We start from the raw sequence: 14,639 nt of genomic DNA on the forward strand, positions 1-14,639 counted from the left end.
TTTTTTTTACAGAAAAATCGAGTTACCCTGTTCGAGACCGCCTAGTGACGCGTTAGCTGTCGACTGTATTGTTGTGGCGTCATCAAACCGCGTCTGGCCGCGCAGTGTGGAAAACACACGAGAAACTGGGAGATTGCTGGAGTTTAGTACAAGTTAAACGTTTACGCTCCTTTAAAGAATCAGAACTGTTAACGAATCTGGTCGACGTGTATTGATATTCAGTATTAATCATTTCCAAATGCGGGAAAGCTGACAAGAATACAAAAACCTCTTGGGAAGTTTTAGCCGGCTTTTGAAATGTCTCTTTTTCTTGTAAACAGGTAACGTTATTCTTATTTTCTGTACTAGCTTCCATCGTTTTTTTCTAGTTATTTCATTTAACTACTTGCCTCTGAGATAATACATTGAGATACATTTCACATTAGAAAGCAAAAGTAACAATAAATGAAGTTCTCTTTAATAGTAAAAAACACAAGAGGCCGAAACGCCAATATAATATACACATGATGTGTCACATATGGTAGGATACTGAGAACGTATCTGCTTGGAATAATTAGTTTGTATCTGTTATGGTATAAATGTCTTGTTTTCTTCCTCACTTCTTTTTCCACATTCCTCTGGTTGATTTTCCAAGAAGAGAATTTTGAGAATATTGAATAGAATCGTGTAATCCCACTTCCTTCCACGTCGTTGCAAGAATCTGTAACATTGTCACATTCTGTCACGCCGCTCTCAGGTACCTCGGCGAGGAGGAAAGCGAGAGCGTCCCAAAAGAAGCTCGGTCTCAGGTGCTGCTGGCCAAACTGCAGCAGAAGGCAAAAGAGAAGCTGAAACAGAGGAGAACAGAACCGAAGGAACGGCGAGATGTGAAAAAGAAAAGAAGAGCCGACGAGAACGGCGGCGAAGAACCTCGACGGCACAAGAAGAGGAAATCGGAAGATGCGCCTTCGCTTGATTCGGACTCTGTTGAGCCCGATGAAGAGGACAAGAAGAACAAGACGGGTGCAAGTGAGAAACAGAAGAAGAAGAAGAAGAAGGTTCAGTCAGGTGTGTGTCTACAGACACATGTTGACAGCACACTGAGTCATTTATTCATATCACATTCACTGTTACATTGAGCCTTTCTAAGGGGGGGGGGGGGTGCAAGTGACTTTTTTTCGTCCCGCTGTGCGCACACACGCCGGCATCTGAGCTCTGCGGCACGCGAGACGGAGATCGGAGTCGTGTTAATGCGACACTAGAGACAGAATGACATGCTGCTGGAGAGACGACCAACAACAGACGGATTGGAAGCTCATTCTGCGCATGCGTTAAATGCGTGAAAAAAATTTAACTAATTAATCCTGTAATTTAATCATAACGCGTTATTTTTTACAGCACTAATATTTATATATGATATATATATATATATAATAATAATAATAACTTTATTTATATAGCACCTTTAAAAACAATGTTTACAAAGTGCTCCACAGAGAGTCAAAGCAAAACAAGTGGAATAGCAAGAAACCAATATTACATTTAAAAGTATATGTTAAAATTTAAAATAAAATGGAAAATAAAAAATTAATTAATTAATAACCAAATAAATAAAAATAAAATTACAAATAAATTATCTATAATTATATATGTATATATGTATATATGTATGTATGTGTATATATATATACATCAGTGTTTTGAGTACAGGCTGTGCTCATCACTTTCTCAATGGCCTGATTCGTATCGCAAGAGAAGAGCAGGGTGCAAGATGGCTCTGGTTTTCAAGTGAAGTTTATTGTTAGAGCACATTTTAAAACAACAGAAGTTGACCAAAAGATCTGCACTGTGGTAAAAACATGAATACATCATATAGGAAGGTTCACTCCTCAGTCGGCTCAATAACAACAATACAGTGTTGTGTTGGATGCCTCACATGACTCAGTTTGTCTGACTTCAGCATTTTTTGATGCCGGTTCATTTAAAGGTCCGCCGGACACTCCCGTGACCGGAAGTGAAGGACAGGAGGTCCCAGAAGGAGGAGAAGGAAAAGAAAAAGAAGAAGAGGGGGAGACGGAGACAGAAAATGCGACGCTAAAACCAACCACGGGGAAGACCTCTGCTCCGACCGGTTTCACGGTTCTGGGAGGATTCGAGAACAAACCCGTCCAGAAGGTACAGTTGGTCGTACGGCGGCGCTCAAAGGGGGGGGGGGGGGGGTTAGTGTTCAACCTTCTGGAGTTATTGAGTGTGTGTGTGTGTTCTCGTCTTCTCAGGTACACAGAGTCCTGCCTCAGTGGCTCGCTCAGCCTGACGTGATTCACAGAGACATTAAAAGCAACCTGTTCCCCGTCTCCGACATCCCGGGACTTTCTGCTCTGCTTGTGAAAAAACTGCAAAACAACGGAATTCAGCACCTTTTTCCAGGTGAAGACACTTTGCTGCATTTCCATTCGAATGTTCGCGGACCACACCGGTCATGCATTCTCTCTCCTGACCACCAGGGGGCGACTCCTCTGGTTGTATAGAAGTCTATGCTTCATATGTTAAAGCTGCATTCTCTCTCCTGACCACCAGGGGGCGACTCCTCTGGTTGTATAGAAATCTAAGCTTCATGTGTTAAAGCTGCATTCTCTCTCCTGACCACCAGGGGGCGACTCCAATAGTTGTATAGAAGTCTATGCTTCATGTGTTGAAGCTGCATTCTCTCTCCTGACCACTAGTCAACGCTTCAACCCTCTCACCTTCTTGCAGTGCAAGCGGAGGTCATCCCGGCCATCTTGGAGAGCGCACAGCAGGGGCTGCTGATTGGACGAGGCGGCTACAAGCCCAGAGACATTTGTGTGTCCGCACCAACCGGCAGCGGCAAGACTCTCGCATTCGTCATACCGGTCATACAGGTGTGCGTGTGTGTGTGTGTGCGTGCGTGCGTGTGTGTGTGTGTGGACTCTCCAGGGTTACACAAAGACGTTGTCTCCCCTCAGGTGCTGACGGAGCGGGTGGTGTGTGAGGTTCGAGCGTTGGCCGTGTTGCCGACCAAAGAGCTCGCCCAGCAGGTCCGAACCTTTCAAAATAAAAGTCTGGATAAAAACATGATATCCAATAATGCTGTTCTGCTCCATAGATTGAACACGTTGTCTCCGTACAGGTTTGCAAAGTGTTCATGTCGTACGCGGAGGGCGGAACATCTCTGAGCGTGGTGATGCTGGCCGGTCAGAAGTCGTTTGCCGAGGAGCAGGCGTCGCTCTCAGAACTCAGGTGAGCCGCTTCCGGTTGTTGTTTCTCTTCACCACCACCAGGGGGCAGTAGAGTCAACACAAAAACACTCACAATTCGTCACATGCAAGCTTTACCTTTTGCACTAGGAGAAATAAATAGCGATAATTAAATATTGGATGGGTCATATGTGTGCAATACTCAAAATATAACGTCTTCTATTTTACTCTTCTATTTTTTCTTCCAGAGGGGGCACGAGACGCAGTTTAGCCGACATCGTCGTCGCCACTCCGGGCCGACTGGTCGACCACATCAACAAGAACTCCTTCCGAAGTCTGGATCACCTCAGGTTTCTCGTAAGTTCTTCAAACAGAAATAAATAATCTGAATTAACTGGATCTGCTGTTTTGTTGTTGCGTCTAAGCGGAGGCTTTTCATTCTCTCGTCCGTCCCAGATTATTGACGAGGCCGACAGGATGATTGACAGCATGCACCAGTCTTGGCTCAGTCAGGTGGTGAAGGCGGTGTACCGATCAGGAAGTGATGCGGACGCCATGTCCATCTTCAGGCGGATTGAGCCGGCATACATCACGGCAGCCAGGTGAGGTTTTACACCTGAAGTCTCTTTTCAGAAGATTTATCTTTTTACTCAGAATACTACCATATATGTTCAAAGGTTCACCATTTTATTAAAGGACAAGTTTGACATTTTATTAAATATATATATATATATATATAAATATGTATATTATACATTTTATTAAATATATATATATATAATATACATATATACTACATATATACTGTGTATGTTATATAATATATATATGTTATATAATATATGTATATAATATATATATATATTAGATAAATTATATTTATATAATATATATATATATTATATTTATATAATTTATATGTGTATGTATATTAGATATATTATATTTATATAATATATATATTATATATATATATATAATTATTTTTTAAATACTTCCAACGCGTAACTCCCCGTCAAACGCACACATTTGAATTTCTACATTTCTGCCAAACAAATGAGATACAGCGTGAGTTAAATGAAACTGTAGGTGCATTTTATGGAAAACTTGGGGCAGATGCAGCAGCCGCAATTTGAGACTTCAGATAAAGTTAAATAAAAAGCCGTCCGTCTCCCCTCTCAGTCTGTCTCCGCCTCAGATGCCGCTGCAGAAGCTTCTGTTTTCGGCCACGTTGACACAGAACCCGGAGAAGCTCCAGCAGCTCGGCCTCCACCAGCCCCGCCTCTTCAGCTCCATCCACAGCCACTCCGGCACCACCACCCAGACGCAAGCCGGCTTCGACTTCCCACAAGGGCTGACGGTACGAGGTGACCTCTTGACCTCCGGGAAGGAGGCGCTGTACTCTTCAAGTTGAGCTCACGTTGTTAATGGCTGCTGTGTTTTCAGGAGTACTACGTGCCCTGTACGTTGAGCAAGAAGCCGCTCCTCATCCTCCACTTCATCCTGCGCCTGAAGCTCAGCCCCATCCTCTGTTTCACCAACTCCAGAGAGACGGCACACAGGTCGGAGACGCTTTCCTTGTATTTATATGAATATATATTAATATATTCATATATATATTAATATTATATTAATATCTATATATTAATATATATTAATATAGATATTAATACAGCATTAATATAATACAGCATTAATATAATACATTAATATATATATATTATTATATACAGGACTGTCTCAGAAAATTAGAATATTGTGATAAAGTTATTTATTTTCTGTAATGCAATTAAAAAATATTAAATATTAAAAGAATAAAGGCTTGCAATATTTCAGTTGATTTGTAATGAATCCAGAATGCATGACATTTTTGTTTTTTTAATTGCATTACAGAAAATAAAGAACTTTATCACAATATTCTAATTTTCTGAGACAGTCCTGTATATATATATATTATACATATATATGTATAATATATATATTAAACATATATTAATATTTATCTATATTTATGTATATATTAATATATGTTATATATATATTGTGGCGGTCAAGTGTTGCAGACTCTCTCTCAGCCGTGGCTTCAATGTTTACATTTTTATAATTATTTTCCTCCTCAGACTCTTCCTGCTGGTGCAGCTCTTCGGTGGAGTTCGGGCCGCCGAGTTCTCCTCCCGACTTTCCCCCGCCGAGAGGAAGACGACGCTGAAGGAATTTGAACAAGGGAAGATCCAACTGTGAGTCTCAACGTTACATTTTGTGTCGTTTACCAACTGTAAAACTTGTTTTGTTTGTGGTGTGAAAGTGGCTGCAATGTGATGTCAGAGTGATGCATTCTGGGCTCTGCTCACATTTAATTTTAAAGGTCCAGATGTACCTTTTCTCATATTTTTAAGAGTTTTAAGGCTAAGTAGATATCTGACCACTACAGCTATTAGACTTAGCGTAATATCCATGTATACAGGTGAGACTGTTGCTGTATGCACCAGGAGAGGTCAGATAGTGTAGTATTCTCTTAATGTATATTTATCTCCTTTTTTAAATATATTAATTTACTTTAATTAATGAAATCCTGCAGGATGATCAGCACAGACGCAGCCGCCAGAGGCATCGACGTGGCCGGGATCAAATGCGTGGTGAATTACGACGCGCCGCAGTACATCAGGACGTACATCCACAGGTGAGCCGTCCACCCGACGAGCACGCCGCCGCCATTTATAGATCTACGTCGTGTATCGCAGCTCCGTTAAATATGGACTTTCTCCATCTTCTTCAGGATTGGACGAACAGCGAGAGCAGGGAAGACGGGCCTGGCCTTCACCTTCCTGCTGGGAGTACAGGTGAATACACATGATTCTACAGGGTTTGTACGCTCATGGAAAACCTGGAAAAGTCCTGGAATATTAAAAGGGTTATTTCAAGGCCTGGAAGTCATGGAAAAAATGTTATCCCAAAAGTTTTGGAAAAGTCATGGAAATGTTTTATATTCACATGTTCATTTACACAGTTTTATTATAAGTTGGGTTTAATATTTAAAGTTGTTTACAATAGTATAGTTAAATCCTCCATTGTTGATATTTTATGGCCGAATACTTTCTAAAAAACATATTAAATCAATCTGCTCATCGTGATCGTCGGCTCGTTGCCAAGAAGTCGACAAGATATTCGGCGTTATTAAAAAAACAATATTTAGTGAAAGAATAAATCTCAATTAAATTTCAAGCACTAAAGAAACATTTAAAAAAATAAAAGGAAGAGCCAGATAATAGCGAGATGCGTTTTGTTATTTGAGACGACGCTCTGCTCGGGGCGAAAAACAGTGACAGTGAAATTTACTTATTTAACGCCGCAACCAATAACTTCTATTCATCAGACGAAGACGAGCACTTTGAAAGCTCTCGTGATCGAAGGTGTTTTCTGAGTGTTAATAAACATTTATACACATATTTATTCCTTTTAATCAAACTATTGTCTTATTTAAGGTGTTTACACATAGATTTCACAATGTTCGGTCATGGAAAAGTCATCGGTCAGCATGTGTATGAACCCGGTTCTATATGGATGAAGTACAAACCACATAAACTTCATTTTTTTTTTCTGTGTCTTCCCGCTCAGGAGAAGAACTTCCTCCAAATGGTGACGGAAGCCGGAACCCCCGGCATTCAAAAGCAGATCGTTAAACCGCAGAACCTGAAGGGCATGGAAGCCCGATATGAACACGCTCTGCAGGAGCTGGCCGACGCCGTCAAGGTGCCGACTCAAACCATTCAGAAACGTAGAGATCGCAGCATGAAAGTTCCTTTAACGCCTCGTGGAAACTGTGTTTACTCAAACAACAACCTTCTTTTGTCTCCACAGGAAGAGAAACACTGACTCCGTCAGCATCGCTCCTCCGAGCCGAAGACCACATTTTATTTTTACTTTCAGGAGTTATTTATGTTTAATTAAACATAAAGTTTTTGTGTGTTGAAGCTGGTGATTTAAAAATCTTTTTTTTAAATTATCTATTTGATATGTCTTAGATTAATTAAAGGTGACATCTTCAAATGTCTTTGGACACATCCATCACGTCTGCTTTTAGTTTGCTTCCTGTTGGGTTAAATTAACGTGACTTTTCCACATTGGAGAGATTTAATAGAAGCATTTAGAGAAAAGTTTTTTAATCCAGTTTTAATTTACTCAGTCCTCACACACACAACATATTATTATAAAACACCATCATAGAAGGTGCCCTCAGTCCCATTTGGAAGTCTTCCTCCTCATGTAGCTCTCTCCCTCGGCGTCGATGGCCTCGTACAGCTGCTGGTCGTTGTCTTTCGTGGCGTGCATGTAGCCGAGGTAGCCCACGCACAAGGTGATGCTCACTAGTCCAAACGCCATCACGGGGATATTCTGAAAAACAACGCAGCTCTTCGTTACGATGAGCTTTGGAGGACTTTTTTTTTTTTTTTTTTAATCGTCTCATTCTGTGCGAGTGAAGTAATAAAAAACGGTTAGATACATTTCACAGTACGTGGCGTCACTCGGGCTGAAGATGAGTTTCAAGATTCTTCCCACAGCTGATTCTGCATTTTTACGCACTTTTAAAATAAAACAGGTTTGAAGTATTATTTAAAGATGTCTAAAGAACATTTTAAATGCTACTTTCCCTTCTGAAACCATGAAAAACGGTCTGTCTGAATAAAAAAGCATTAATTCAGACGTAATTGAAAGCTCCAGCAATTTTTTTTAGTACTTGTGTGGATGATTATTTAGTTAAACTGCTATTTAAGATAAATAATTACCTTTCACGCACAGACAATAATCAATATGAAAGTATTTACACCACGTAAATTATATTGTTTTACTTTGACAAGATAAACCGGATATAGAAGTATTGCTTTTATTTTGACGAGTCAAACCGGAACTATGTAATGTTCCACTACGTTTTTAAGTAATCTCCAGACTATACACTATGGAGGACTTAAAAATGACTTTAGTATAAACAAACTACACATTATAGATGATTTTTTTTTTAAATCAAAAACGTGTAATTATCACGTAAAGACAGAAAAGAACCGTCAGTTCGAGTCTCACCGGTTTCATGAAGAGTTCGGGGTTCAGAGCCCGGAACAGGGTCGTGCTCGGTGCGTCTCTCATCCCGGGGGCCCGGAAACCTTTCTCCCCGGGACTCTCCTTCCCTCGACCGGCTTCTTTGTCCGACATGTCCGGTCTAAGCTCTTAAAGCGACGCCATGTTTTCAAAGTCAAAAAAGACGCTGTTGAAAAAGAAGGAGAAGAAGAAGAAGAGGAGGATTGGGAGGACTTGACATGTCACAGCGCCCCCGGTGGTTGTGAGCGAAACATCCCTTCATCCATTCTTCTTTTGCTTTTAATGGCAGTTGGAAACAAATATAATAAATACATAATACAAATAATTTATATTTATACATATACATAATTTAAAAAATACTCCAATTTTATTAATTAGTTTTATTGACCCTATAAACTCTAGAAGACAGTTTCTTATTCTTCTCAACATTTACACTTTCCATTATTATTCTTACCAAAGAGGGAACTGTTCAGAGCCTGATAATTCCTTAGTTATAAAATCCTCTCCCCTTTCCTATGTTTTCCACTAGATCCTGCACTCCCTCAATGGTTTATTTATTATTATGTACTTCCTTTTGATTTAACTCTTTATACCAACGTATTACTTTAGATGTATATTCATTTTATTTCTCCCAATCCTCAAAGACACTTTTTGCTGCTTTTATTATTATTTATTCACCTCTTATTTCCATCAACTACAACATGGGCAGCACACAGGAAAGGTTGAGTTTTATTATCGGTTGGCAAAAACAACGAATTGGGGCATTACCGCCACGAACGGGTATGGAGTGTGGATCAAGATGTCTCGTACTTCCGTTATTTAAAATCCAAAATGAAATTAAAATGTAATAAATAAACAAATACAAATCAAACAACGAAATTATATATTTCTTCTTTTTTTAAAAAAAGAAGAAAGAAGATATCATTCCTGTTGGAACTCTTACTTTGAAGGATAGATTGGCGCCGTCTGATTGGTTTAATTCTCGGCGTCGCCGCTGATGACGTCATAACGTTTTGTTTGTACGTCGCGCGCGGGAGCATTCGGTTGTCAAACAGTCGAGTTCGAGGCAAATACCGGCTGTATCGAAGACAGAAACAACTTTTATGTGATATAACAAGTGAAGCACAGGTGAGACACACGCGACGTATTGAACTCGTCCGCTTATCGGCGAACTTTGTCGGGTTAAACGATGCTAAAAAGCAGCTAACTGACGCGAAAACAGCGATGAAGCTACACAGCTAACGGGGTTCAAAACTCCACCGAGACTTAAGAATTTATATTTTTTAAATTCTTATTTCACAACACAAACTACACCGGTTTGTGTATTGTTTTCACCTAGTCCGTTAAGTTACCGGCACATGTTGTGTATGTTGTGTTGTTATTGGGTGATTAACTTATATCACCCGGATGAAGGTGTAATGTGACCCCAATATTTCCCTTGGACAGGTCAAACCTTTTAGTTCAAGGACCAGGTGTTTCCCACTCGGACATGGCCATGAGGAGCGAGGCCAGGGTGGAGGCGGAGGCCGAGGAGGAAGAGAGCTTCGGGCCGCAGCCTCTGAGCAAACTGGAGGTCTGCATACCTGCAAACTTGTCACCTTTCGGTGAAATTCACCGTTTTGAACTCAAAATAGGTCATCCACGTGAATCGTGGAGATCCTAAGAGTTTTTGTTTTTGGGGGGGGGAGGGGGGTGTCACCTGCCCCGCTGCCGTTGAGATTGCAGTGAGACGCGGAGAAAAGTGTGGAGTGGTGCTCTTCGCAATAGAACATCTTTGATGGGACGTGTCGCGTCTCGGCCAATCAGCGTTCAGATGTCGACAGCGTTTGGGAAGTTAGGTTAGCTTGAATGTTAGCCGCTACATCTGCTACTGTCACGCTGCACGGTGTAGCGATGCTAACAAAGTACCCGTACGTTAAACACGATGTGATTTAGCATATTTTTAGTATCGATACTTCATTAAGAGAGCGATCAGAGCGCACGCGCTGCTCCGTGTCGAGCTGTCTGCGCACACTGCGCTGCGCAGCTCACAGCGAGAGAAGAGGCGGAGCTTAGAGACCGACTTCGGCTTAAAAAATACAAAGATGGCTGAAGTGAAATGTTTCAGTCTGTAAAGTTGTGTAACTCTCCAGCTGCTCATCCTGATGAACTGTGTATCATCTGGTCAGAGACTAACGGCCTCATAGTGGATCATCAATGCTATGATGGAACCATGTAGTTTCATTCATATCTGACTGTATTAATACTAATATTATTGTCATTTGTTAAGTGTTGAAAAAGTTGGTAAAAAGTGAACCATACAGATGTTTGATTTATTTATATTATAGATAAATATACCAGTCTCGTATTTATGGTACCATATTGTTTTTATGGTATTGTATTCAATTCAATTCAGTTTATTTGTATAGCCCAATTTAACAAATTACAAATTTGTCTCGGAGGGCTTTACAATCTGTACACATAGACATCCCTGCCCCAAAACCTCGCATCGGACCAGGAAAAACTCCCAAATAACCCTTCAGGGGAAAAAAAGGGAAGAAACCTTCAGGAGAGCAACAGAGGAGGATCCCTCTCAGGATGGACAGAACAATAGATGTAATGTGTACAGAAGGACAGATTTAGAGTTTAAATACATTCAATGAATGTGACAGAGTGTATGAATAGTTCATAGTAGGCATATTCCACACAGTATTGAATTCTGGTATCGGGTATCATGATATTTATGGCAGGTATGTAAAATGTATAGAAGTTATAATATGAGTATCGTGACAAACAGGTAGAGACAGAACAGATTCATGACCCAATTCCTCCAGATAGACCTCATTGTGAGCAGTTTCATGTATTTATTTTAGGCAAAACGTTCCCCTCACACTAAATCCATTGAGATTGATAAATAGCACTACAAGGCAAAGGTGGAAAAGTGTGTATTTTGGAGTGAGCTGTCCCTTTTTAGCAGAGCGGTTTCCAAGTCTTCTCCCCCCGGTGGATTCATGCCGGGCTCTCTTGTTCCGATGTCTGCGTGCAGCAATGTGGGGTCAGCGCCAGCGACATCAAGAAGTTGGGGGAAGCCGGCTTCCACACCATCGAGGCCGTGGCCTACGCGCCCAAGAAGGAGCTGCTCAACATCAAAGGCATCAGCGAGGCCAAGGCCGAAAAACTTCTGGTGAGGAGCCGCCGCGGGTCTTTCTTCACCGCGTCCCGGAGGAACGTTTACCGGAAGACGACGGAGGAGGACGCCACCGAAAGTAATCTTTTTACTTCTCCGTCCCTTCTCAGGCCGAAGCTGCCAAACTCGTGCCGATGGGCTTCACCACGGCGACGGAGTTCCACCAGAGGAGAACCGAGATCATCCAGATCTCCACGGGCTCCAAGGAGCTCGACAAACTTCTGCTGGGTCCGTAGAACCGCGGCGACGGCGACGTCCAACTCGATGATTGCGGTCGGGTTCGAAACGTTTTTATGTTTTTTCTTCTCGACGCAGGCGGGATCGAGACTGGCTCCATCACGGAGATGTTTGGGGAGTTTCGGACGGGGAAGACCCAGCTGTGCCACACCCTCGCCGTCACCTGTCAGGTAGAGTCCAGGATGAGTGCGGAGAGACGGACTCTGTGGTGTAAAGCTCGATATGAGCCACTGGGCCGATGCTCGCGTCGACTGGTTACTCGTGAGTCGTGTCGATCTTTAACAGCTCTTCTCTTCGTCCTCCCTGTCCACAGCTGCCCATCGATCAGGGGGGCGGAGAAGGTAAAGCCATGTACATCGACACGGAGGGAACCTTCCGGCCGGAGAGGCTCCTCGCTGTGGCCGAGAGGCGAGTCGGCACTTTTTCCTTCTTTGATTTGTTCTTATTCTATGAAACTGTAAAAGGTCGGTCAGGGTGTGAGAAGATGTCAAATCTCAGGATCCGCTGGTTCAGGATTCCTCGTGACGTCTCCGTGTTTCCAGGTACGGGCTGACGGGCAGCGACGTCCTGGACAACGTGGCTTACGCCCGAGCCTTCAACACGGACCACCAGACCCAGCTGCTGTACCAGGCCTCCGCCATGATGGCCGAGTCCAGGTCAGTCAGCGCCGCGTGTTACGGAGCGACTGCTCCGCAGCTTTTAGGCCACGCTGCAATATTTCTCTCTATTTTCTATGAAACTAATCTGAATTCCGACATTCTAGATGGCTTCTATTTTGAAATTCCACATCTGATTATTAGCTGAAGGATAGTTTTCAGGAAGTAGTCTGGAAGTTGTCGTTTGTTTAACCCTTGTGTTGCCTTAGGGTCATTTTGACCCGAATCAATATTACACCCTGCTGCCGCCTTCGGGTTAATTTGACCCCATTCAATGTTTAATGTCGGTGTTCTTTCGGTAGTCAACAAACAAACATAAAGTGCCTCACACTTAAACTTGGAAAACAATATTAATTCTAATAATTTTCTGGAGGTTTTAATTGCTGGCGTCAAATTGAACCCAAAGGGTAAAATATGTTATTAAATATAAAGGTAACAGGAGGGTGTAATATTGATTCGGGTCAAAATGACCCTAAGGCAACACAAGGGTTAATGAATAATTTGGTAATTTTAGTAGTTTTATAGATTTTTTTAGTGACAAACTGTCGAGTTATTATTTTCATGTAGTTTCAGAACTCACTGCTTCTCTAAATAAAACTTTATGTTGTTTTTGTTGAGTAAATTTACGTAAAATTTGAGTGTGTATCCCTGCAAGTAACACACACACACACTCTGTGTCTCTACCTGTGTGTCAGGTACGCCCTGCTGATAGTGGACAGCGCCACCGCTCTGTACAGGACGGACTACTCGGGCCGCGCCGAGCTGTCGGCCCGCCAGGGACACCTGGGGCGCTTCCTGCGCATGCTGCTGCGGCTGGCGGACGAGGTGGGCGGCTCCTCACCAGACGGGCCTCCAGGCGGCCACATGGTGGCGCTGTAGTCGACGCCCAAATAAAGGGATTCCCAGTTTAACCTCATCTGTGCGTTTTTACCCCCCTGCCTCTTTCCTATTACAGTTTGGCGTTGCCGTGGTGATCTCCAACCAGGTGGTGGCGCAGGTGGACGGGGCGGCCATGTTTTCCGCGGATCCCAAGAAACCGATCGGAGGCAACATCATGGCTCACTCCTCCACCACGCGGTGAGCGGTTAGATGGAGCAGGAGGAGGTCACGGGGGATGCTCCGTGGCCTCGTGGTCTTTAAATCACATTTTGGGTATTTTTATAGGTCATATTGATATTACACTAAAGCGTCAATAGCAAGTTTATCGCCCTATAATTCAAACGGGACGTCAACATGATGAGGAAATGATTTATATGGGGTTTCCCGAACTCAAAATCAGGTCTGAACTGCTCGGATATTGTCTTTGTACCGTATTATTAAAATGTTGTACGGCGATGACATGGATTTAAATCACGTTTGATTGGTTCACTTAAATGTGGGCGGGGCTTAAAATGTTGTTGCTTGGCGTTGCAGACTGATTGGCGGATGAATGTCACGATATCAATGGTTGCAATCGGTCGTCGGTCGCTCACACACCCACACCTCGCCTTTAGGTTTACAGGATGAAAAGGATTTCAAAATAGAAGTACAAAGAAGCAGATGCTTTATCCTTTATTTGGCATATATTGTTGAAAGGCTGCACAATATGACCTGGGATGTGATCTAAGGGGGTCTTTTTCCATCACGAGTTGTGACACTTACTCTTTTATTTCTTTATTTTTGCAGCCTGTACCTGAGGAAAGGCCGAGGAGAGACGAGGATCTGTAAAATCTACGACTCGCCCTGCCTGCCGGAGTCCGAAGCCATGTTCGCCATCAACGCCGACGGCGTGGGCGACGCCAAGGACTGAGCGGCAGGGAGCAGGACAAAGGAAGCAGGGCGGTAGATGTCACACCCGCTGACCGAATCCCGGACTGAAGAGTGTGTGTGTGAGAGTGTGTGTGAGAGTGTGTGCAGCGTGCAGCCTTCACACAGATGGACTGATGACACACAGACAAAGGTTGTATGGTTTGAGGTTTGAGTGGATGAGAAGCTGCCGGCTGCAGATCCTCTGGAGCCCTCAGTCATTAAGAATCATAAGTCATAATTAGAAATACGGTCATTTTCTTTTATTTCTTTGATGCAAAGTTCAAATTTGTCAAAACAAAAACAAAATCTGAAAAACCGATGTTAAATAGTTTGCGAGCTCTTTTTTTCTTCTTCTCGTTAACTTCGTCCTCACGGCGTTTCTGTTGAATGTCGTTATTGAACTTTTTTTCCAGCTTCACCTCGACTTGTTTGTCCCTGTTTTTCAGAACCGTCTAAATATATATTTGTTTTACTATTAAATCGTCTCATTTGTTCTCATCGTCAGAG

The 14,639-nt window shown here is 42.6% G+C and overlaps 3 protein-coding genes across 3 annotated transcripts; 2 read left to right on the top strand and 1 right to left on the bottom strand.

Moving 5' to 3' along the window:
- Positions 1–114: 114 nt before the first annotated feature.
- On the top strand, positions 115–7,259 carry ddx51 (DEAD (Asp-Glu-Ala-Asp) box polypeptide 51). Its single transcript, XM_056428004.1, has 16 exons — positions 115–320; positions 737–1,047; positions 1,967–2,154; positions 2,256–2,406; positions 2,734–2,879; positions 2,964–3,035; positions 3,128–3,237; positions 3,443–3,551; positions 3,651–3,796; positions 4,377–4,554; positions 4,641–4,756; positions 5,315–5,431; positions 5,773–5,874; positions 5,971–6,034; positions 6,810–6,944; positions 7,053–7,259. The coding sequence occupies exons 1-16, from the start codon at positions 298–300 to the stop codon at positions 7,065–7,067; spliced, it is 1,983 nt and encodes a 660-aa protein (XP_056283979.1). The 5' UTR covers positions 115–297; the 3' UTR covers positions 7,068–7,259.
- An 89-nt stretch (positions 7,260–7,348) lies between these two features.
- smim8 (small integral membrane protein 8) lies at positions 7,349–8,459 on the bottom strand. The gene is made up of 2 exons (XM_056428008.1): positions 8,271–8,459; positions 7,349–7,586 (listed from the first exon to the last, which is right to left on the bottom strand). The coding sequence occupies exons 1-2, from the start codon at positions 8,397–8,399 to the stop codon at positions 7,428–7,430; spliced, it is 288 nt and encodes a 95-aa protein (XP_056283983.1). The 5' UTR covers positions 8,400–8,459; the 3' UTR covers positions 7,349–7,427.
- Positions 8,460–9,307: 848 nt separating this feature from the next.
- rad51 (RAD51 recombinase) lies at positions 9,308–14,626 on the top strand. Its single transcript, XM_056428007.1, has 10 exons — positions 9,308–9,413; positions 9,732–9,858; positions 11,311–11,448; positions 11,562–11,679; positions 11,767–11,858; positions 12,002–12,096; positions 12,231–12,344; positions 13,040–13,169; positions 13,300–13,421; positions 14,010–14,626. The coding sequence occupies exons 2-10, from the start codon at positions 9,775–9,777 to the stop codon at positions 14,131–14,133; spliced, it is 1,017 nt and encodes a 338-aa protein (XP_056283982.1). The 5' UTR covers positions 9,308–9,413; positions 9,732–9,774; the 3' UTR covers positions 14,134–14,626.
- The last annotated feature ends 13 nt before the right edge of the window (positions 14,627–14,639 follow it).

The sequence above is a fragment of the Pseudoliparis swirei genome, chromosome 12 (genome assembly GCF_029220125.1).
Source record: "Pseudoliparis swirei isolate HS2019 ecotype Mariana Trench chromosome 12, NWPU_hadal_v1, whole genome shotgun sequence".
Taxonomy (NCBI): Eukaryota; Metazoa; Chordata; class Actinopteri; order Perciformes; family Liparidae; genus Pseudoliparis; species Pseudoliparis swirei.